Here is a 21,838-nt window from a genome sequence, read left to right as displayed (position 1 = left end):
ACCTACTCCCTCTTATTACCTTTAACTTCTACTTTTTAAACTCTTAACTCCCTATTTCTTTAACTTTAACAACTTATAAGGCCTTAAGACTCTTACTTTAACCTCCTCTTTTATTGTGTCTACTTTGTTGTTTCGATCCCTAGTTAAGAGTAGTAGCAGCAGTAGTAGTAGTAGTAGTGGTAGTAGTAGTAGTAGTAGTAGTAGTAGTAGTAGTAGTAGTAGTAGTAGTAGTAGTAGTAGTAGTAGTAGTAGTAGTAATAAGAAGCTTCTACCTAGAGGTTAAGGCTGTATACGTTCTAATATTAGCCTAACTAAAGCTTATTATTGTGGGTGAGTGTATTGCTTAATGCAAGAAGGTGGTTGTATTAGATATCGAGCCCTAATGGCTTGCTAAGATCATCTGATATACCCTCCCAATAATCACATACCTCTAATCCCTAATGGCCCTCTAAGCCCTTACTAGTTAACTCCCCTAGTAATTACGTGCACCTTAACCCTAATAGCCCTCTAAGCCGTAGTAATATATTCTAATACTTAGAGCTCTAGTATATTTAAGCTCCCTAGTTCTTTCTATAGTAGACGTATAATTTCTAACAGATCTATAAGAGACTAAGATTTTTAGTACTTATATTACTTTACGGATTTATACACTACTTACTTAGATTTAGCTAGTATTTCTAGAGTTTCTAGTATAATTATTTTTAGCTCTTGCTCTATTAGTTTCTAGATAAGTTACTCTTAATAGTTAGTTGTGCAGTAAGCCTGCTATAACATCTTTAGGTTCCCTAAGAGATACCTTACGCTAAAATTTATCTTTTATTTCTCTATAAGGAAATTAACTAGAGATTAGAGGAAGTACTCTTGTCAGATAACCGACCTTGCCGAACCAAGCTAGGGTTAACCTCGGCTAACCTAGGGACTAGCGGCACACACACATAAAATTAGCCATCAACTTAGATGATTATTAATTAATTACCTTTATTATTATCTTTGCATATTAAGAATATTATCTAACAATTAAGAGTTATACTAACACTACTAAAATACTCTTTTAATATATTACTATTTATAATGTATAATTTAATAATAATTCTTATAGATTACACATCCTACACACCTTAGCTGCATTAACTGTAGACCTACTGCGCCTCTCTAGACGTATAGGAGAAGATAGACCTAAATCAGACTATTCCTCTAAGGACTAAACTACAAGTACTAAACGCCCTAGACATTACTAACTATAAGAGGAGGCTAGCCCTTAGTAATAATAAACAAGGAAACCCTTAACTTCTAAAAATTCTATCTAAACTATTAGCTCACAGTCTAAAGGCATAGAAGGTAGACAATAACTATAAGAAGAGCTGCCTTAAATCCTACAAGATAGCAGATAGAGACTACTGTAAGGAACAAGCTAACCTAGACAAGGTAGTAATGTTTATCTAGAGCTTAGTATTACCTTACCTTATAAAGAACTACTACTAACTAGGTACATTAATTTAAATATAGCTTATTAGCCCTAAAGACACTATTACTATTAACGCTAAAGAAAAACAATTACGCGCACGCTACTAATACCTAGCAGCTCTTAAACTAATAAGATAACCTTAGAGCTAGAACACCTAGCTCCTTAAGTATAATTATGCTGCAAATAACGCCAAAACTAAGGGTGTTGCTAAAATATACAATATACAAGACACTGTCTAAGACTTCTTAGATTTAGTAATAAAAATAGCGCTAACCTAAGAAACAAGATTGTAGGACTATAGTAGATAAGAACAAAACATAACTTATAAAGAAATAATAAAACGCTTCTAAGAGTATATAAGTAAGTACTACTCTAAGGGGAGATAGTAAAGGGGCGCCTTTGCTGCAGGGAATAACTTAACTCTTACTACTAGTAGTAAATCTACCCTAGACACTAATAGGGACGCCTCTTTTGTTGTTAAAGACGCATTATCTACTTCTACTACACAGGGGAGTTAGGGAAGACCTTGTTAAAAACAGAATATTAGTTAAATAACTACATCTAAGCAGTCCCTAAGAGGGGATACAGTAGTAGCTAGAGGAGCAAAATACCCTGCTTGTGGACAACGCTATAGACTAGAAGATTACTACTACGTCTATAAAGATAAAGCACTGGAATAGTTTACCCTACGTAATAGAATTACTAAGATAGTATAATTTAGGATAGAACAAAATGCTAACCTTAAAGATTAGGTTAGATCTGCAAAACAAGCTTACACTAAGACACTAGCTATTAAGACATCCTAAACACTAGAGGCACCTCTAGGATAACTATAGGGATAGAAGATATTAATAATTAATATAAGTCTAGTTAAAGAATTATATAATATAGAGCTACTAAGCTACCCTCTTAGGAACTTCTTTATCCTTAACTTAGGATTAATAATCTATATTATAAACAACAAGGACTAGATACAAGACCTTACTCTACCTGTATTAAACAACTACCTATAGGCAGGAAACTCCTATATATAAATATAGGGATATAGTACTGTCTATCTCTATCTATTAAACACAAGCTAACTAACTACTCTTAAACTATAAAATATAGCATAGTAACTAGACATACTTTACAACCTTATCTCTTTCTAATAACTACGTTAACAGGGCATCTAGTAGGACATAAAAGGAGATCTAACTTAGCTTAGACAAGTAGACAACACATCTATTACATCCTTAGATAAATAATATAGATAATAGGTACTTAGAAAACAGCTACAGACAGCGTTTGCAATATAACTAACACAAAGCTAAATACCTAAGACTGCTACTGCTCTGCTATAGCACAAGCAGATAGGGCACTCTAGAGCTACTACTATTAAACACCTTATCTAACAATCTTAGGGGGTAAGAGTTAGGGGTATTACTACAGTCTAATATAATGCTTACAGACAGCCTAAGACTAAGAGGTAAATTAGTTAAACACTACAAATAAGCAATAAAGAACTAGGAGAATATATAGCAATTAATTTCTACTTATATAAAGAAGGAAGCTTTACTAAGAAAAAGAGCTAATTACTTGCTGTTCACAGGTAATCTAGCTTCTTCTAGGACTTCTATTTTAAGGATAATTAACTAAGAAAGATAATTATCTACTTCCTAGACTCTCTTACATAATTCCTGTTAAAATAATACAAGATCTAGGTTAAGGTAATTAAGTGTAATAGTAAAATTACTATAATAAAACTAGAAGTATTAAGATAGTACGCTGCATAATTAATTAGGCTTAAGCCTTCTACACTAGACACCTAAGTACAGAACAGAGGTGCTAAACGCTTAGGGGGTGTAATAAAGGATAAGGCACGCACTATAAGATTAGATGTAAACCTACTATAGAAAATATAGCTAGAGATTATAAGGGCAGTAGTATACCTACATAACTAAACACTAAGGTTATTAAATAACTAGAAAACACCCTATAATATGTTCTTTATCTATACAGCTTAACTAGCTAGCTTAAATATATAAAGTAGGAAACTAGACTAGGTATATCTAAGATTATATAGATATAAAGCCTTTACTCTTATAAGTAACACCCTTTAAGGAAAGTTATAACTCTAGTAACTAGACCTAAGAGTATAGGTAGGATACCTAGTAGGATACTAATTCTTAAATATATATTAGATATAGATTTTAACTTTAGTAAAAGTTATTAGTATAAGAGATATAATCTTTAATAAGGATATTGTCTCTAGTAGCTAGACTTAGGACTTAATAGACAACCTTATGCACAGCACTCTTAAAGAGATAGTAATATAGACAAGAAGCGTAGAGCTTCTACCTCTACTCTAAAATAAGGCTAAAATCTAGTTATTCTATAAGGATAATACTATTACACACTTAAATACTATAGAAGATTAACTAGAATATAATAATAGACAGAAAGCTAGATATATATTTCTAACTCCTCCTCTAACTCTACTACTAGTTACACTGTTAATAAACATGTTATTGTTATCCTAGTTAGTAAGAGGTAACAGCTAATTAGGAGTTGGCAGGTGCTACCTGCTAACTCCTAATTCGTTAGAATTAACTCTAGCGTAATCTTAATAAACTTTACAAACTATCCTATAGAAAGCTGTATTTATAGCTGGTATATAAGGCAGATGTATAGGCACATACTAGGGTAATAATATTAATAAGGCTAGGTTAAAACAAATGCTAATAAAGGGGCTTAAGCCTTATTAAAGCTAACTTCTACTAGAGCTAACAGCATAATTAAACCTAGAGGACTACCTGCTTTACAAATGGTTTAAAGGAGCTAAGCAAGAACACCTTAGCAGCTATTAGAACATAAAGTTATAGTCTAAAGTACCCCTAACAAAGACTAAGGTAGTAGGACACTAGATACTTAACTGTATGTAGGTATACACGTATAAGCTTAACAAAAACTACTACCTACTTAAATATAAGGCGCGACTAGTAGTCTAAGGTAACTAGTAAAAAAACATTACTTCTAAAGATACCTACGCAGCAACACCAGCTAGCAGGTCCTTTAGAATGCTTATAGCAATTTTAGCAGCATATAACCTAAAACTTAATCAGTTTAATATTAAAAATGCTTTAATTTATATATTAATTAATAGAGAGGTCTATATTAGGATGCTATACAGGTATTAGAAACTAGGCATAGTCCTACAGCTACATAAGGCAATATATAGACTAAGAATCTCTCTACTCCTCTAGTAGAAGGAATTTATATTTACTCTAATAAGCTATAGATTTGCAGTTATTCCCTATAAACCCTACTGCTTACTTAAGAATAGAGTTACTATCTTCTTTGATATAGACAATATTATTATAGCTTATTACCTTACTAGAAAATATAAGGCAGATAAGGCCCTTAGCTATATTACTAACAAATACTCTGTTACAGAAGGAAACAATCTGCAATAGTTCCTAAGAGTAGAGATAACCTAAGATTAAGACAGCCTAAGGATCTTTCTCTTACAGGTGTTATATATTAACAAAATTAGCTCCCTAGCAGATAAGACAGACATATAACACAACACACTAATATTAAGTATTAAGCTTCTACTAAATAAAGGGGTAGCTGTAGTATCAGAAATTAACAAATACTAGAGAAAGATTAGATCTTTCCTCTTTGCTGCAGTTACTACTAGGCCTAACATTGCCTTTGCTATATCTAGGCTGGCACAGTTTCTAACTAACCCTAGACAGCAGCATTATAACGCAGCAGATTAAGTACTATTATACCTACAAGGAACACAAGACCTATCCCTTACCTTTCGAGGTAATAATCACCTAGTAGTTGCTAGTAATGCATTATTTACTAATAATACTCTTAATAGAAAGAGCTTCTAATGATATACTATTAAACTATATAGAGGACATATTACCTAGAGAGCTAATAAACAAGACATAGTTACTACATTAATAACTAAAGTAGAGCTACTTGCCCTAGTATAAGTAGCTAAGGAAGCTATCTTTATCTTTTAACTATTATTAGAACTTAGCATAACGTAATTGGCTATTAAGTCAGCCAGGTAATTAAGCCGGCCACCTTTACTTAGATTACACCTTATTCCACCTCTTATCTAATGTCTTAATAACCTGATCTTAGATTACTTCCTTGTAAGGATAGGATAATCCTTGCTATTTAAGCTATGAAATCTAACGCGTTAATAAGCTAACAGCGCGCTGCTGCTATCTATAACGTTCCTTAATTAACCCTCTAAGACTAACGCGCTGAAACTACCTTATAACACAATTCCTACTACAGCAGATTAAGGCTTACTAAGCCTAAAGAGGAGGTAGTTATATAATACATAAGGAAGCTTAACATGTAAGGCTTTGCCCTTACGCTAAGCTACGTACATAAAATAGCTAATTAACTGCTAGCTGCCTATAGTAGTAGTAAGGTTAGAGAAAAATAGGCTAGGCACCTTGCAAACCAGAAGCCTAAGATCAAGTCTTAGGTAACTAGACAGCGCGATCACCAGAGAGTCTTGTGCAGTAATCTAGCTATTATTAGCCCCTAGTTTAACCTTATGCGTAACGTTAAAGCTAAATATAGTATCTAGAACTAAGATACCTACAACTTTAACAAGACTAGCTTCTAGATAGGTGTTAGAGGGTCTGTTAAGGTGGTGACAGCGTCTAAGAGGCGTCTTAAGCCACTTGGAGTGCAGCCTAGCGACCGTGAGTAGGCAATGTTAATTGCCGCAATTAACGCCATAGGGTAGGTTATCCCACCCTTCTTCATCTTCAAAGCAAAGAACTATAACTAGGCCTGGTATTACAACCTAAAGGATTAGCGTATTAGTGTTAGTAAGAATGGCTAGACAACAAATAAACTAGGCCTAGAGTGGCTAAAGCACTTTATCTAGCATACAACAGCCTAGACAGTAGGTAGCTACTAGCTGCTGATTATTAATAGCCATAAGAGCCACAAGTTACTTACCTTCTAGGATCTGTATAAGGAGAACAAAATTATTACTCTCTATATGCCTCCTTACACCTCCTATATCCTACAGCCACTTAATATAGGCTGTTTTACCCTATTAAAACGAGCATATAAGACAGAAATTAATATCTTAGTAAATAGCTACATTACTTACATTAACAAGAAAGTATTCTTAGCTGCCTTTAATTAGGTGTTTAATAAGGCGTTTTTATCTAATAATATCCAATCAAGCTTCCAAGTAACAGGCTTGGTTCTAGACAACCTAGAGGTGGTGCTATTAAAGCTTAAAGTGAAGCCTTATACGCCAACACCACCTTTACTAGGGCCTACTACCTAGCAACCTAGAACACTAAGCAACGCTGCTGAAATATTAGCTTAATTAACGCTAATATCTGACTGGATTAGGCGGCACCACAGTTTCTCTCTAGCTTTAATTATTAAGATGGTACAGCAGTTTAAAAAGGGAGCTAATATAATAGTGCATTCCTAGGTGCTTATAGCGGCTAAGATAGTTAAGCTTTAAGTAGCAAATAAAGCTGCTTTTAAGCGTAAAGTATGTAAAAGGAAGCAGATCTAGTATAGAGGAACCCTATCACAGCAAGAGGTAGAGGAAATAATAGCTGCACAAGAGGTAGTGGTGCAGGTAGAGGCAGAGAGGCGTGAGGAGAGGGTGCGAACAGGTGGTAGTAGAGAGGGTTCTTGACGCTGTGGGATGTGTGGTTAGGCTAGGCACAATAAGCGCACATGTAAGCAAGATACTGTAGACAGAGTGGATTAATTTAACGTACTATAAGCTACAGCACAATATTGTAGTGTTAAGTTATCTGTGTGTTAAGGTAGGTGGCTGCATAAGGTGGCTGGCTTAATTACCTAGCTAACTTAATAGCTGATTATGTTACACCTCTTATAATTAACAATTACTATTTAATATAATAATACCTAGACTATCTAATTAATTAATAAGGAAGTCTTAAAACTCTAAACAAAACTACAACATATAGACATTTACAACTACTAGCTGTAATAAGAGGTAAATAGAGGCACTATAATAGTAACCTATATCCTATCTACTAAGATATTAGCTAACAGACTTACAAAGGCTCTGCCTGCAAGTAAGTAGTTAACCTTTCTAAGACAGCTAGGACTAGAGAAACATACTAAACAAAGAAAGCCAGCTAATACCTAGATAGAATTACTTAACTAAAAGCTCGCTGACCTAGAGGTATAATAAGAGCCAATTATGTCTAGCTTTAATAGGGCCTTAAAGCTAAGGGGGTGTGTTAGATAACTGACCTTGCTAAACCAAGTTAGGGGGTTAGGGTTAACCTTGGTTAACTAAGGGGCTAGCGGCACACACACATAAAATCAGCCATTAAGATAGATAATTATTAATTAATTACCTTTATTATTATCTTTGTATATTAAGCATATTATCTAATAACAATATATAAGACACTGTCTAAGACTTCTTAGATTTAGTAATAAAAATAGCACTAATCTAGGTAATAACATCTAGAACTATAGCAGATAAGAACAAAACATAACTTATAAAGAAATAATAAAACGCTTCTAAAAGCATATAAGTAATTAGTATTACTACCCTAAGGGGAGATAGTAAAGAGGCGCCTTTACTATAGGGAACAACTTAACTCTTACTACTAGTAGTAAATCTACCCTAGACACTAACAGGGACGCCTCTTATGTTATTAAAGACGCATTATCTACTTCTACTACACAGGGGAGTTAAGGAAGACCTTATTAAAAACAGAATATTAGTTAAATAACTATATCTAAGTAGTCCCTAAGAGGGGATACAGCAGCAGCTAGAGGAGCAAAATGCTCTGCTTGTAGACAACACTATAGACTAGAAGATTACTACTATATCTATAAAGATAAAGCACTAAAATAGTTTACCCTATATAATAGAATTACTAAGATAGTATAATTTAGGATAGAACAAAATGCTAACCTTTAAGATTAGGTTAGATCTACAAAACAAGCTTATACTAAGACACTAGCTATTAAGACATCCTAAACACTAGAGGCACCTCTAGGATATCTACAGGGATAGAAGATATTAATAATTAACATAAGTTTAGTTAAAGAATTATATAATATAGAGCTACTTAGCTACTATCTTAGGAACTTCTTTATCCTTAACTTAGGATTAACAATCTATATTATAAATAACAAGGACTAGATATAAGACCTTACTCTACCTATATTAAACAACTACCTATAGGTAGGAAACTCCTAGGTGTAGATATAGGGATATAGCACTGTCTATCTCTATCTATTAAACACACGCTAACTAACTACTCTTAAACTATATAACATGGCATAGTGCCTAGACATACTGTACAACCTTGTCTTATTCTAACAACTATGTTAATAGGGCATCTGGTAGGACACAAAAGGAGATCTAACTTAGCTTAGACAAGTAGACAACACAGCTATTACATCCTTAGATTAAAAATATAGATAATAGGTACTTAGGGAATAGCTATAGATAGTATTTGTAATATAATTAATATAAAGCTAAACACCTAAGACTACTACTACTCTACTATAGCACAAGCAAATAGTACACCCTAGAGCTACTACTATTAAACACCTTTTCTAACAATCTTAGGGGGTAAGAGTTAGGGGTATTACTACAGTCTAATATAATACTTGCAGACAAGCTAAGACTAAGAGGCAAATTAGTTAAATACTACAAATAAGCAATAAAGAACTAAGAGAACACATAGTAATTAACTTTTACTTATATAAAAAAGGAAGCATTACTAAGTAAAAGAGCTAATTACTTGCTGTTAATAGGGAATCTAGCTTCCTCTAGGAATTCTACTTTAAAGATAATGAACTAAGAAAAACAATTATCTACTTCCTAAATACTCTTATAAAATTTCTATTAAAATAATATAAGATCTAGGTTAAGGTAATTAAGTGTATTAGTAAAATTACTATAATAAAACTAGAAGTATTATGATAGTGGGCTGCATAATTAATTAGGCTTAACCCTTCTATACTAGACACCTAAGTATAGAACAGAGGTGCTAAACGCTTAGGGGGTATAATAAAAGATAAGGCACACAATATAAGATTAGACGTAAACCTACTATAGGAAATATAGCCAGAGATAATAAGGGTAGTAGTATACCTACATAACTAAACACTAAGGTTATTAAATAACTAGAAAACACCCTATAATATGTTCTTTACCTATATAGCTTAACTAGCTAGCTTAAATATATAAAGTAGGAAACTAGACTAGGTATATCTAAAATTATATAGATATAAAGCCTTTACTCTTATAAGTAACACCCTTTAAGGAAAGTTATAACTCTAGTAACTAGACCTAAGAGCATAGGTAGGATACCTAGTAGGATACTAATTCTTAAATATATATTAGATATAGATTTTAACTTTAGTAAAAGTTATTAGTATAAGAGATATAATCTTTAATAAGGATATTGTCTCTAGTAGCTAGACTTAGGACCTAATAGACAACCTTATGCACAGCACTCTTAAAGAGATAGTAATATAGACAAGAAGCGTAGAGCTTCTACCTCTACTCTAAAATAAGGCTAAAATCTAGTTATTCTATAAGGATAATACTATTACACACTTAAATACTATAGAAGATTAACTAGAATATAATAATAGACAGAAAGCTAGATATATATTTCTAACTCCTCCTCTAACTCTACTACTAGTTACACTGTTAATAAACATGTTATTGTTATCCTAGTTAGCAAGAGGTAACAGCTAATTAGGAGTTGGCAGGTGCTACCTGCTAACTCCTAATTAGTTAGAATTAACGCTAGCGTAATCTTAAGGAACTTTACAAACTATCCTATAGAAAGCTGTATTTATAGCTAGCATATAGGGCAGATGTATAGGCACATACTAAGGCAATAATATTAATTAGGCTAGGCTAAAACAAATACTAATAAAGGGTCTTAGGCCTTATTAAAGCTAACTCCTACTAGAGCTAACAGCACAATTAAACCTAGAGGACTACCTGCTTTACAAATAGTTTAAAGAAGCTAAATAAAAACACCTTAGCAGCTATTAGAATATAAGGTTATAATCTAAAGTACCCCTAATAAAGACTAAGGTAGTAGGATACTTACTTCTTAACTGTATATATGTATACACGTATAAGCTTAATAAGAAGTACTACCTACCTAAATATAAGGCGTAACTAGTAGTCTAAGGTAACTTGTAATAGAATATTACTTCTAAAGATACCTACGCAGCAACACTAGCTAGTAGGTCCTTTAGAATACTTATAGCAATTTTAGTAGTATATAACCTAAAACTTAAGTAGTTTAATATTATAAACGCCTTTATTTATATATTAATTAATAGAGAAGTCTATATAAGGATGCTATATAGGCATTAGAAACTAGGTATAGTCCTACAGCTACACAAGGCACTATATAGACTAAGAATCTCTCTACTCCTCTAGTAGAAGGAATTTACATCTACTCTAATAAGCTATAGATTTACAGTTGTTCTCTATAAACCCTATTGCTTACTTAAGAATAGAGTTACTATCTTCTTCTATATAGACAATATTATTATAGCTTATTACCTAACTAGAAAATATAAGGCAGATAAGGCCCTTAGCTATATTACTAACAAATACTCTATTATAGGAGGAAATAATCCGCAATAGTTCCTAGGAGTAGAGATAACCTAAGACTAAGATAACCTAAGGATCCTTCTCTTACAGGCGTTATATATTAATAAAATTAGCTCTCTAGCAGATAGGACAGACATATAATATAACATACTAATATTAAGTATTAAGCTTCTACTAAATAAAGGGGAAGCTGTAGCATTAGAAATTAACAAATACTAGAGAAAGATTAGATCTCTCCTCTTTACTGCAGCTACTACTAGGCCTAACATTACCTTTGCTATATCTAGGCTAGCATAGTTTCTAACTAACCCTAGACAGCAGCACTATAATGTAGTAGATTAAGTACTATTATACCTACAAGGAACACAAGACCTATCTCTTACCTTTAGAGGCAGTAAGTACCTAGTAGTTACTAGTAATATATTATTTGCTAATAATACTCTTAATAGGAAGAGCTTCTAAGGATATACTATTAAACTATACAGAGGACGTATTGCCTAGAGAGCTAATAAATAAGATATAGTTACTACATTAATAACTAAAGCAGAGCTACATACCCTAGCACAGGTAGCTAAGGAAGCTATCTTTATCTTATAATAATTATTAGAACTTAGCATAAACCTCTTATAATTAATAATTACTATTTAATGTAATAATACCTAGAATATCTAATTAATTAATAAGGAAGTCTCTAAACTACAAACTAAACTACAATATATAGACATTTACAACTACTAGCTATAATAAGAGGTAAATAAAGGCACTATAACAGTAACCTATATCCTATCTACTAAGATATTAGCTAACAGACTTACAAAGGCTCTACCTACAAGCAAGTAGTTAGCCTTTCTAAGGCAGCTAGGACTAGAGAAACATACTAAACAAAGAAAGCTAGCTAACATTTAGATAGAATTACTTAACTAAAAGCTTGCTAACTTAGAGGTATAATAAGAGCTAAATATATCTAGCTTTGATAGAGCCTTAAAGCTAAGGGGGTGTGTCAGATAACTAACCTTGCCGAACCAAGCTAGGGTTAACCTTAGCTAACTTACGGGCTTGTGGCACACACACATAAAATTAGCTATTAAGACAGATAATTATTAATTAATTACCTTTATTATTATCTTTGCATATCAAGCATATTATCTGACAACTCTTTACAATCTCTCTCCTAATAGTTGTATTTAGCGCAGTTGCGCTTTATGTATTTCTGTAGGGGTTTAGGTTATAGAAGAATAAACGGCTTTATTTATATCCTCAGAGAACCTCTTATCAATAATTCTAGATTTGGCTATAGTTATTAAGAGAAAGATAAGGTTGTAAATATTGCTGCACTAAAATGTCTAATTAATTTAACGTAGCAGTGACAGTAAAAGGACATAATAATGGCGCGTGGTAAGAGTAGACATTAAGGGGTTAGGGTTAGGGCTAAGTTGCGCGTTAGTCTTGTCTAAGCAGGGCAGAACAGGATAGTAGATAGTTAGATATGTGTGCAAAAGCTCTGCCTTCTTCTCCTTAAGCCGTTTGCTTTTCTTTTCCATCTTTGTTAACTCTGCACATGTAGCTTACCTTAATCTCTACTCTTGTTACCACTGCACTTCTGCACCGTTCGCTCACGACCACAACTTTACCTGACACTGCCTTTTCGCGCAAACTATCTACTACTGCATGTAGGGTTTAGGCTAAGCTTTATTTAAAAGTGTATCAGAGACAAAGGCAACTAGCCCGCGTGCAAATAATAGCTCTAGTATTATAATTTAAACTTTCTAAGCATGTGCTGCTATTCGAATTAGAACGATGTTTAAGCGGCGAAAATCAATAATTATTTAAGATGGGACGTTGTGTTGTACTGCAGTATCCGCTGTTCACCAGGTGTCTCGCAATCACTCCTCGTATGTGAATATGCTTTCTCAGCATCAGCACAAGCAAATAATAGAGCGGAGTCTTCTTGCTCCACACGTCAGTTGCATCAGACCGAGGCATCAATACGTTCGAAACCAGATCTCAGCCTGCGCCTGCGGGCGTCTCTCAAGTCCCGGATCATTCTCTCGGCCAGAGGTTGGGGTGATAGATTGTTGGAGTAAAGGTGGGTCGTCACAGTATTCAGAGTAGCGTGGGGGTAGATATTCGAGTAGATGCCGTTGCCGGAGAGCCATACGAGTCAAGACGTCCGATGATTGTGCTTGACAGCCTTGGTACGACAGCCTTGGTACGACAGCTGGAGGGTAAACACTTACCCTTGTTGCTGGACCAGAGGTTACACAACGCAATGGATACCTCTTGCGATGACTTGAGTCTCCGATGCTGCTTCCTGGGGGGTATGTAGGCGGTCGGCGACTGCCACAGGGCCGAACCCGCAAACGCCGCGTGATGTCGGAGACTGGAGACCCCATGGCGCCATGCACCGTGCCTCGCCATCCGACAGTGTGGGGCCCTCTAGCAGAGCCTCAAGTGCAAAGGATTGATCGTTGATGTAACCCCACACAAGGCGGTAAGAGCATAGGGAGTAGCGTCGAAAGTGGCAAATCAGACTTCACGGAACGCCGGATCTCTACTGCTCGAATCGCTCATCCGACCTTCAGCCGTGGCAGTAGCAGCATTTCCTGCGTGCGGCTCAACTAGTCGTGAAGAGATACGCTAGCGTTGAGTTCGAGGTTGTGTCGTGTGAGCTGTCAGCGCATTGCATGGCAGCTGGAGAGATGACGCTAACTGGACGAACGACAACGGGCCGCGCACCAACAACAGCCGGCCGCACGACCCCCACAACTCACGCACACTCTCAACAGCAATGTCGAGATGACAATGCTGCGAATTACAGACCAGGCGCCAAGTAGATCTTATTCAGGTCTTCCAGGGGATCGGCGGCGCCGTTGACGCTCGAGTTCCCCGCATTGTGCAGTATACCGAATCAGGAAACGGACGCCGTGTTTCATAGGCCACGCCGTGCTTGGCTGTCAGGCCTTGCGAAAATTCAACTCAGCGCGACACGCGTGATGTAACCGTGAACTGGAGGCGTGGGGTAGGTGTGGTAACAATATGGAGGTCCCGCAAAACAGACACTGGGGTCGGCAGATGGCCACGGAGAGGTGCAGCCGTGCAAGAATATCTATAAGAGCCGGTTGATCCCCACGTGCTGGAAGACACGATTTGACGCTTCGAAGTCGATCGCACTGATTTTGTTGTGGGTGCTCTGACAATGGCCGACATGACGAAAGACATCGAGACGGCGACCCAGGGCCACGAGGTCGCGCCCAAGTCGGCCCACGGTGGCCTCGCCGCCAACATGACGCCGGAGAGGAGGGCGCAGGTCGAGAAGAAGCTGAAGCGCAAGCTGGACGCGCGATGTTCGCTGTTCGTCATGATCTACATCATGAACTACCTCGACCGCAACAACATCGCCGCTGCGCGTCTTGGCGGTCTGCAGGAGGACCTCAACATCAACAACACGCAGTATGCGACGTGTTTGTCCATTCTGTACGTCGGCTACATCTGTGAGTCGCAATCCTACGCCGTACACAGATCATCACTAACCACGCCCCAGTGATGCAAATTCCGTCAAACATGATCATCAACATCATCCCCCGTCCGTCCATCTACATCGGTGTTGTCATGCTCGTCTGGGGCATGATCTCGACCCTCTCTGGAAACGTGACCAACTTCGCCGGCATGGTCGCCATCCGCTTCTTCATCGGTTTCGTCGAGGCTGCTTTCCTGCCCGGTGCCCTCCTGATTCTGTCCAAGTGGTACACGCGCCGCGAACTCACTCTCCGCAACGCCATCCTCTTCTGCGGCAACCTCATCTCCAACGCCTTCTCTTCGCTCGTCGGTGCTGCCGTCTTGTCGAACATGGATGGTACTCTCGGCCACCCTGCCTGGAGATGGCTGTACTGGATCGAAGGTGCCGCCACAATGGCCATCGCTTTCGCCGCCCTGTTCATCCTCCCTGATCTTCCCCACAACACGCGTGGTTTTACTGAGGAGGAGCGCGCCGTCGCCGTCCTCCGTATGACTGAAGACGTTGGCGAGGCAGATGAGGATAGCGCCGAGGAATCCGTCTACGCTGGCCTGATCATGGCCGTCAAGGACACTAAGATCTACGTCTTGATGCTGACCTTCACCGCCTACGTTGTCGGCTTATCTTTCAATTCATATTTCCCAAGTTCGTCCTCTGTAATGGGTCTATTATGAGTCCAGCTAACCCAGTGTAGCTTTGACAAAGACGCTCGGCTTCGGCTACATCACGACACTGCTCATGTCCGCACCCCCATGGGCATTCGCCTGCGTCGTCTCCCTAATCAATGCCTGGCACGCCGACCGCACACAAGAGCGCTTTTGGCACATCGTGGGCCCGATCTTCGGCGGGCTGATCGGTTTCATCATCTCCATGTCCACACTCAACACGGCAGGGCGCTACGTAGCCCTCTTCCTGCAAGCCTCAGCCTACGCGGGGTTCATCGTCTTCTACTCGTGGATCTCGTCCTCGTTCCCCCGCCCCCCGGCCAAGCGCGCCGTCGCCATCGCCATGGTCAACGCGTTTTCCCAGCTCGGCAACATCGCAGGCTCCTACGTGTGGAACCTGCCAGACAACGGCTACAGGGGCAGCTACGGCATTGTGACGGCCATGTTCGGCGTGACAATTGTAGGCTGCTACGTGTTTAGGGTTATCCTCATCCACCTGAACAAGAAGATCGATGCGGGTGAGGACGCGTGGGAGACGCGCGGAGACGTCGCCGAGCACACGGCGCAGATGGAGGGCGTGACTGTCGAGGAGGGCCAGCGCTTGATCAAGGGATACAGGTATTTGGTGTAGACAGATGCACATACACACCACATCAACGCAGACGCAAGTTCATACCCCAAACAAATGCCCTTCAACCACCACTCCACTCCACTTCACTACTCCACATAAAACACCTCCTCCGTCTGCCCCCACCACCCAGGCCCCTCCTTGCTCCCCACCGCCCCCTGCACAGGCGACTCCTGCATGCCGTCCGTCATGGCCCACCACTCCTGCACCTTGGGGTTGGCTGCCATGCGCGCCATATCCTCGTCGAACGCGTGACCGACGTACTTGAAGCTCGCGAAGAGCGTTGGGCGCGGGGAGAGGGAGAGGAATATCGAGTCTCGAGGTGCGTTAGAGGGCTGGGTTGTGTCGTGCGTCGTGGGAGGGGAAAAAAAAAAGAGAGGGGGTGGCGGTGTTGGTGGTGGTGGTGGTGGTGGTGGTCAGGGTGGTGGCAAGGGTGGTGTGAGGGAAGGGATGGGAGGATTGCAGCACGTACAATCTCGCACGTTGGAATCTTGGATCTGCTTCAGCACCTCGGGCCATACGGCTGCGTGGCACTTTTTGTATTCTTCGATGCTCTCGGGCCGCAGGTACAGCCACTGGCCTACGCGGCGAGGGCCTTGGTTGGAGGAGGCTGAGGTGGACATGGCGTGCGAATTATATCTGTAGGCGAGGGGAATTGGAGGGAGTGCAATTGAGGGAGTGGTGCCGTGAAGAGGTCCGGGCAGCAGGTTAAGTTGAGTCGTGGGGCGAGGGGTGGTGGGGTAGCTTGCTGGAGCTTGGTCGGGGGATTTGGGACCGAGGCACGGTGGGTGGTGGACCGAGATGGAAACAGCGCATAGGTGTCGAAACGAAATTGAACTACGAAACAATATACAAGGAAATGGTATCTACCTAGTCCTACATGTGCGCCTGAGCCCTCGGCGATGCGATGTGAGCTGGCGCATCCAGCTCAGCGCCGCTCAATGCAGTGCAAACGCCTGACAACTATACTGTACCCACCACCGCCAATCTACTTCTTCTCGTCGCTCCATTCCCTGTGTGGCGCCCTCGGTGTCCAGAGTTGAGTGTTGCGTCTTCTTTTGGCCAATTGACCTCGTCTAGTTGACAATGTAGTCCGTGCTGGTGTCGCCGACCCACGCATACCACGCGGCGATGATGACGTTGGCAACGGCCCAGATACCAGCGTAGCCCGCAGCGCCGTTGAACTCGGCGCCGTTGAGCGTCATGCAGCGCTGCACGGTGTTGGCGACCAGGAAGAAGCTCAGGATCCACGTCTGCTGGATCAGAGTGCGGGTACGGCGTCCAAAGTACCAGAAGTTGTGCTTCAGGGTGGCGTGCAGATCAGCCGTGCTCGCGTCGAAGTTGGCCACGGGCGTCGCCTGGCCAGAGTGGACCTGGGCGGCGATGGAGGGGTTGAGGAGGAAGCCCCTGGCGGCGAAGCCTGCGGTGAAGATCTTGGCTGCGATGCTGACGGGCGTCTCGAGATGCGCGGCCTCGAGCGTGGGGATGTCGAAGAAGGTGATGAGGAAGTAGTTCATCCAGCCAGTCTTCAGCCCGCCCCAGATGACGACGACGTAGACGCAGACGGCGAGGAGGGCGTTGGAGAGCTGGACCTGCACGCTGTTGATCAGGAAGCGGTTGCGCAGGGGCACGCCGGCGCGGTGAGCCGGAGACTTGGGGCGCAGGAGGTACGTGGGGATGGCGATGGAGAGGACCTCGATGTTCATGTGCGCGGCGACGGTGAGGGTGGAGATCTGGTAGTAGGTCGCGAGGAGGTACGCGTAGGGCGTGTTGGTCAGCAGGGTCAGCATCGAGACATCGTAGACTGCGCGCGTTAGCTCCCACGGCCTCGGTTCGAGTGCGAGTAGACAGGCAGCGCTCACAGTCATAGCCGACCGCCCAGGTGGCGTAGAGGGTCAGCACCCTGGTGGCGAGGCGCGCGACCGGGCTGTACACGCTGTACACGTCGTCGTCGCGGGGGACCTTGCTGACGTAACCGAGCTCGGGCGGGAGGAAGTTGGCCGCCGTCTGCCACAGCAGCGTGTTGATGCCCAGGCTCAGCACCACCAGGATAGGCACGCGCAGGAATCCAGGAAGGCGCGACCGTCGTGGTCCCCGCGCCGGGAGCACTGTGGCCTCGTCGCGATCCGTCATGTCTGCCATTGCGCGTCGTCTTTGCACGTGCTTGCGCGATGGTGTGCTTACGCAATGGTGAGCTTACGCGATGGTGAAGGTGTGAAGACGAATTCGAGGAGAATGCGCCGCGCGGGCTTGTGGTGGGGTGGGTGTGGTGGGAGGCTGGGACTACAAGCCTACAAGCTATCGCGTTCGCCAAGTTTGTTTGGCCGGCCGTCATCGCGTCCAAGCGCTGCTCGCTTCTGTTTACTCCACCGCCGCTGCGTCGGTCACGTGATCACGGCATCAACGCCGCACGATCCAAAGCACCATGGTCAATCGACTCAATTCTTCGCTGGACAGGCAGTGATACAAGCACACTTGTCTGGAACGAAAAAATTCCACGTGGTGCATGCAGAGATACCATCGCAATCCCCGAGAAGCATTCGAAAGCACCAGTGTGGCTCACAATGAACAAAGTCTGCGACAAGCAACACGAGCTTGAAACGTTAGAATGGGCACGCTTGATGCGACGTGTGAGGCACATGTGTCATTGAAATTGAGCTACAGCAGTGGGTTGGAATGGGTTAGCCCGTCATGTAAGTAATACATCGCACACGAACCCAAACCCAGCGATGCAACAGCGTTTCAAAACCACGCCCACAAGTCAACTCCACGACCCTCATAATCAAGAAGCCGTCACCCCTATCTCGCAAAACGCACAAATCCTAAAGAAACAACTGCGGGGAAGGAAGCGCCTGTCCTGCGATGATTGACGAGTACTCTGCTGGATAGGGAACTCGATGCTCTGACCCAATATACAGTCCAGCACTGTCCAGCCCAATACGCGTACCGTCCGGCAGAAGCCCTTGCAAGGGGCCGGTGAAGGGAGACAAAAAGTTCCCGTCCACTTGGACGAGTCCAGTCGAGTAAAATGTCCAAAAGAAGACTTTGTCGACCACTGTGCCGGACTCGATGATCGCTGATGCTGTAAAATCGATCGGAGCAGGGTTCGCATCGCTTACCACACCAGACACGGGGGGCTCGTCGAAACTGAAAGCGCCAAATGCGTTCTGTGGCTCGTCGACGATTGCTGGTGCTGTAGTCTGGCTCGGAATAGCATCGAGATTGCTTGCCGCATCAGGCACGGTGGGCTCGTCGAAACTGAAAGCGCCAAATGCGTTCTGTGGCTCGTCGACGATTGCTGGTGCTGTAGTCTGGCTCGGAATAGCATCGAGATTGCTTGCCGCATCAGGCACGGTGGGCTCGTCGAAACTGAAAGCGCCAAATGCGTTCTGTGGCTCGTCGACGATTGCTGGTGCTGTAGTCTGGCTCGGAATAGCATCGAGATTGCTTGCCACATCAGGCACGGTGGGCTCGTCGAAACTGAAAGCGTCAAATGCGTTCTGTGGCTCATCGACGATTGCTGGTACTGTAGACTGGGTCGTGGGCTCATCAAAACTGAAAGCTCCAAACGCATTCTGCGGCTCGACGATGAATGGAGAGGGCTGAAGCGTCGGCAGTGGAGGCGGAGGCGCTAGAATCGTGGGACCAGGGAGACCATGCGGCTCCAGAAACTGAGTCACCACCCACCAAGGCGTTCCAGCCTCGATTGGCGAATCCAGCGATGGCAACTCAAGAGCTGGTGCATTCGCTGTTGTAGCAACAAGAGACGGTAGTGGCGGCACCGGCGTAGGTAAGAGGCCTGGCGGTAGTGCTAAAGAAGGTTGACTCAAACCGACCGGGGCTGGCTTCACTGGAGGCAAGATCGCTGCCAAAGACGGTATACCAACGGGTGGTGCCGCTGCTGCATCGCCCAGAAAGTTGAAAATTTGGAATGGCTCATTGACTGGGGTTGCTACAGGCAGCACCCCAAGTGAAGATGAAGATACCAGTGTTGCCAGAGTAGTAGGTAATATAGGTACCAGAGAGGTTGGTAGGGTGACGAGTGGAACAGGTGAGCTCGGAATCAAAGGCAGCGTAGGCACAACAAGTACAGGTGGAGTTTGAATCAAAGTAGGGATGGGTGGGAAGAGGGCGGACAGCAGAGGCGCAAGTGGGACGAGCGGAGTAGAAAGTGTCTGAGATGTTGCCGCAAGCTGTATGCTTGTTGAACTTGCTATCACAGGCACGTTCAACGGTGCAACTCCTGCCGCTGTGGGTGATTGCAATACCAGAGACGGAACGAAAGGTAATATGGGTTGAGGTATCTGTACTTGTGGTGGTACTATAGCCGATTGACTAGGCAGGACAATGGCTACTGAGGCAGATGTCTGAACTGATGTGGTTGTGGATGAAACAGGCGCCAGTAGTGACAGGACGGGTGCCAATGACGGAACCAGTGGCCGTGTCGTCGAAGTTTGTTTAAGGATAGGATCAAGTAGAGCTGTGGCAGTAAAAGCAAGGGCAGGTCCGACCAATGTGGCAGCCAAGGGTTGTCCAGATGTCGTTGCCAACGAACCTGGAACGGTAATACCAAGAGCAGCCCCGACTAATGTGGATGGCGGTAGAGGCACAGCCGAAGATGTTGATGACGAAGGAAGGAAGGCCAATGGTTCTCCAATCATCGTCAGGGCCAGTATAGGTACAGCTGGTGGAATCGAAGAGGCGGGGACGAGTGAGAGTGCTGCTCCTGAGGACACGGAAGTGGCTGCAGCAGGCACTACCTGGTTTACAGAAGGCACCTGTGCTATTGCAAACAAAGGCAAAGTTGAGGCGAGAATTGAGGATGCTGGTGCGCGCGTGGCTGAAGAAGTTGTCAGCGCCAATGTTGGCAAAATCCGTGTAAGCGTCGACGAGGGTGGTGATACTGCCAACCAGGATAACACTGGCTCTGCTGAGGATACCGATGGGGTGCTACCATAGCTCGAGCTTCGGAAGACCGTTGACCGGTTACTTGCGCCGCACGATTGAAGCCCGTTTCCTGTACACGGTGTTTGGCAAAGAATATCGGCGTTGAGGTTTGGAGATAAAGCAAACGAATTGCCGCATCTACAAGTAGAGCCGGCCTTGATACCAGCATATTGGTAGCCGGTGCAGTATGACGCGCATGCAGCCCAAGTCATACCGGTTGCCGATGTGTAAGAGGGGCCATTCAACAGGTTTTGAAGAGTGGTGCTCAGCAGTCCAAGGCTTGAGGAGTCCGCATCAGAATAACAACCGGAGTAAGTGAAGCCCGCAACTGAAGAGTTGTTTGGGGTCTGTGGAGACGATCAGCCTGATCTCATGGCGTAGAGCAGTCGTGCAGATGCGTGCAGCCTGAATGCTCTTAAGTTCCGCCTAGCTTAGTATACTTGGAGGTTTTCCTAGAAACTAGTGCTGACGTTACGGTAGACATACCACAGCTATCGCTCGTGCCATCTTAGTGACATGGTTCACGACACCAGATCCATCCGATACCTTCCAGGATTCTGTTTGAGATCGATGAGAGTTGTCCTCGGTGCGAGAACACAGGATAGGATGTATCAAAGACGAGCACAAAATGATTGCCGCGAGCAGAAATCTGGACAGCCCTCCAGGACGAAGAAGTTCACAAAGGTGTGGTACCATTGTTCCAACTGTCGGGCGTATACGAAGACGACCAACAGACGCTGATGGACTCAGACTGAAGGACGGAGAAATATTGACGAGGTGTTCTACCCAGAGTAAGGGTGGTACGTCGGGCCTGGGCGCTGCCTCCTCTGAGGAATGCTGGTTCCTGGATGGTGATCGGAATGCAATTCTGGATGCCTGTAGGCAAACATCGCCATGATGTCTAGTTCATCACGAGAATCGTGTCTAAGTATTTACTTCCTTTACCAATACGTCCTGACTGTTGGAGTAAAAGAGGGCCAAC

At 42.6% G+C, this 21,838-nt stretch overlaps 4 protein-coding genes across 4 annotated transcripts, besides 27 other annotated features; 1 reads left to right on the top strand and 3 right to left on the bottom strand.

Moving 5' to 3' along the window:
• Nucleotides 1-148: part of a dispersed repeat that runs on past the window's edge.
• Nucleotides 149-257: a tandem repeat.
• Nucleotides 258-325: a dispersed repeat.
• Nucleotides 320-514: a dispersed repeat.
• Nucleotides 515-516: 2 nt separating this feature from the next.
• Nucleotides 517-863: a mobile genetic element.
• Nucleotides 864-871: 8 nt separating this feature from the next.
• Nucleotides 872-920: a dispersed repeat.
• Nucleotides 921-5,505: a mobile genetic element.
• Nucleotides 1,809-1,812: a direct repeat.
• Nucleotides 1,813-4,369: a long terminal repeat.
• Nucleotides 1,813-10,586: a mobile genetic element.
• Nucleotides 5,113-5,219: a mobile genetic element.
• Nucleotides 5,504-7,349: a mobile genetic element.
• Nucleotides 6,465-6,634: a mobile genetic element.
• Nucleotides 6,471-6,571: a mobile genetic element.
• Nucleotides 7,350-7,900: a mobile genetic element.
• Nucleotides 7,359-7,412: a tandem repeat.
• Nucleotides 7,888-12,254: a mobile genetic element.
• Nucleotides 8,022-10,586: a long terminal repeat.
• Nucleotides 9,003-9,060: a tandem repeat.
• Nucleotides 10,587-10,590: a direct repeat.
• Nucleotides 11,724-11,733: an inverted repeat.
• Nucleotides 11,724-11,853: a mobile genetic element.
• Nucleotides 11,730-11,783: a tandem repeat.
• Nucleotides 11,844-11,853: an inverted repeat.
• A 5-nt stretch (nucleotides 12,255-12,259) lies between the features above and the next one.
• Nucleotides 12,260-12,336: a mobile genetic element.
• Nucleotides 12,337-14,298: 1,962 nt separating this feature from the next.
• EKO05_0003221 (uncharacterized protein) lies at nucleotides 14,299-15,912 on the top strand (the record flags this gene model as incomplete). Its single annotated transcript, XM_038938338.1, has 3 exons — nucleotides 14,299-14,593; nucleotides 14,644-15,261; nucleotides 15,311-15,912. 3 exons carry the CDS (start codon nucleotides 14,299-14,301, stop codon nucleotides 15,910-15,912), a joined length of 1,515 nt encoding a protein of 504 aa, XP_038801036.1.
• Nucleotides 15,913-15,980: 68 nt separating this feature from the next.
• Nucleotides 15,981-16,007: a tandem repeat.
• Nucleotides 15,999-16,532, bottom strand: EKO05_0003220 (uncharacterized protein; the record flags this gene model as incomplete). Its single annotated transcript, XM_038938547.1, has 2 exons — nucleotides 15,999-16,225; nucleotides 16,382-16,532. The coding sequence occupies 2 exons, from the start codon at nucleotides 16,530-16,532 to the stop codon at nucleotides 15,999-16,001; spliced, it is 378 nt and encodes a 125-aa protein (XP_038801037.1).
• Nucleotides 16,291-16,326: a tandem repeat.
• Nucleotides 16,533-16,985: 453 nt separating the features above from the next.
• Nucleotides 16,986-18,051, bottom strand: EKO05_0003219 (uncharacterized protein; the record flags this gene model as incomplete). The annotated part of the gene is made up of 2 exons (XM_038938241.1): nucleotides 16,986-17,713; nucleotides 17,772-18,051. The coding sequence occupies 2 exons, from the start codon at nucleotides 18,049-18,051 to the stop codon at nucleotides 16,986-16,988; spliced, it is 1,008 nt and encodes a 335-aa protein (XP_038801038.1).
• Nucleotides 18,052-18,731: 680 nt separating this feature from the next.
• Nucleotides 18,732-21,068, bottom strand: EKO05_0003218 (uncharacterized protein; the record flags this gene model as incomplete). Its single annotated transcript, XM_038938503.2, has 1 exon — nucleotides 18,732-21,068. One exon carries the CDS (start codon nucleotides 21,066-21,068, stop codon nucleotides 18,732-18,734), a length of 2,337 nt encoding a protein of 778 aa, XP_038801039.2.
• Nucleotides 21,069-21,838: the final 770 nt, after the last annotated feature.

This window comes from Ascochyta rabiei, chromosome 5, assembly GCF_004011695.2.
Source record: "Ascochyta rabiei chromosome 5, complete sequence".
NCBI lineage: Eukaryota > Fungi > Ascomycota > Dothideomycetes > Pleosporales > Didymellaceae > Ascochyta > Ascochyta rabiei.
The sequence above is the reverse complement of the archived record's forward strand: the minus strand, read 5'-3'. Positions and strand labels throughout refer to the sequence as shown.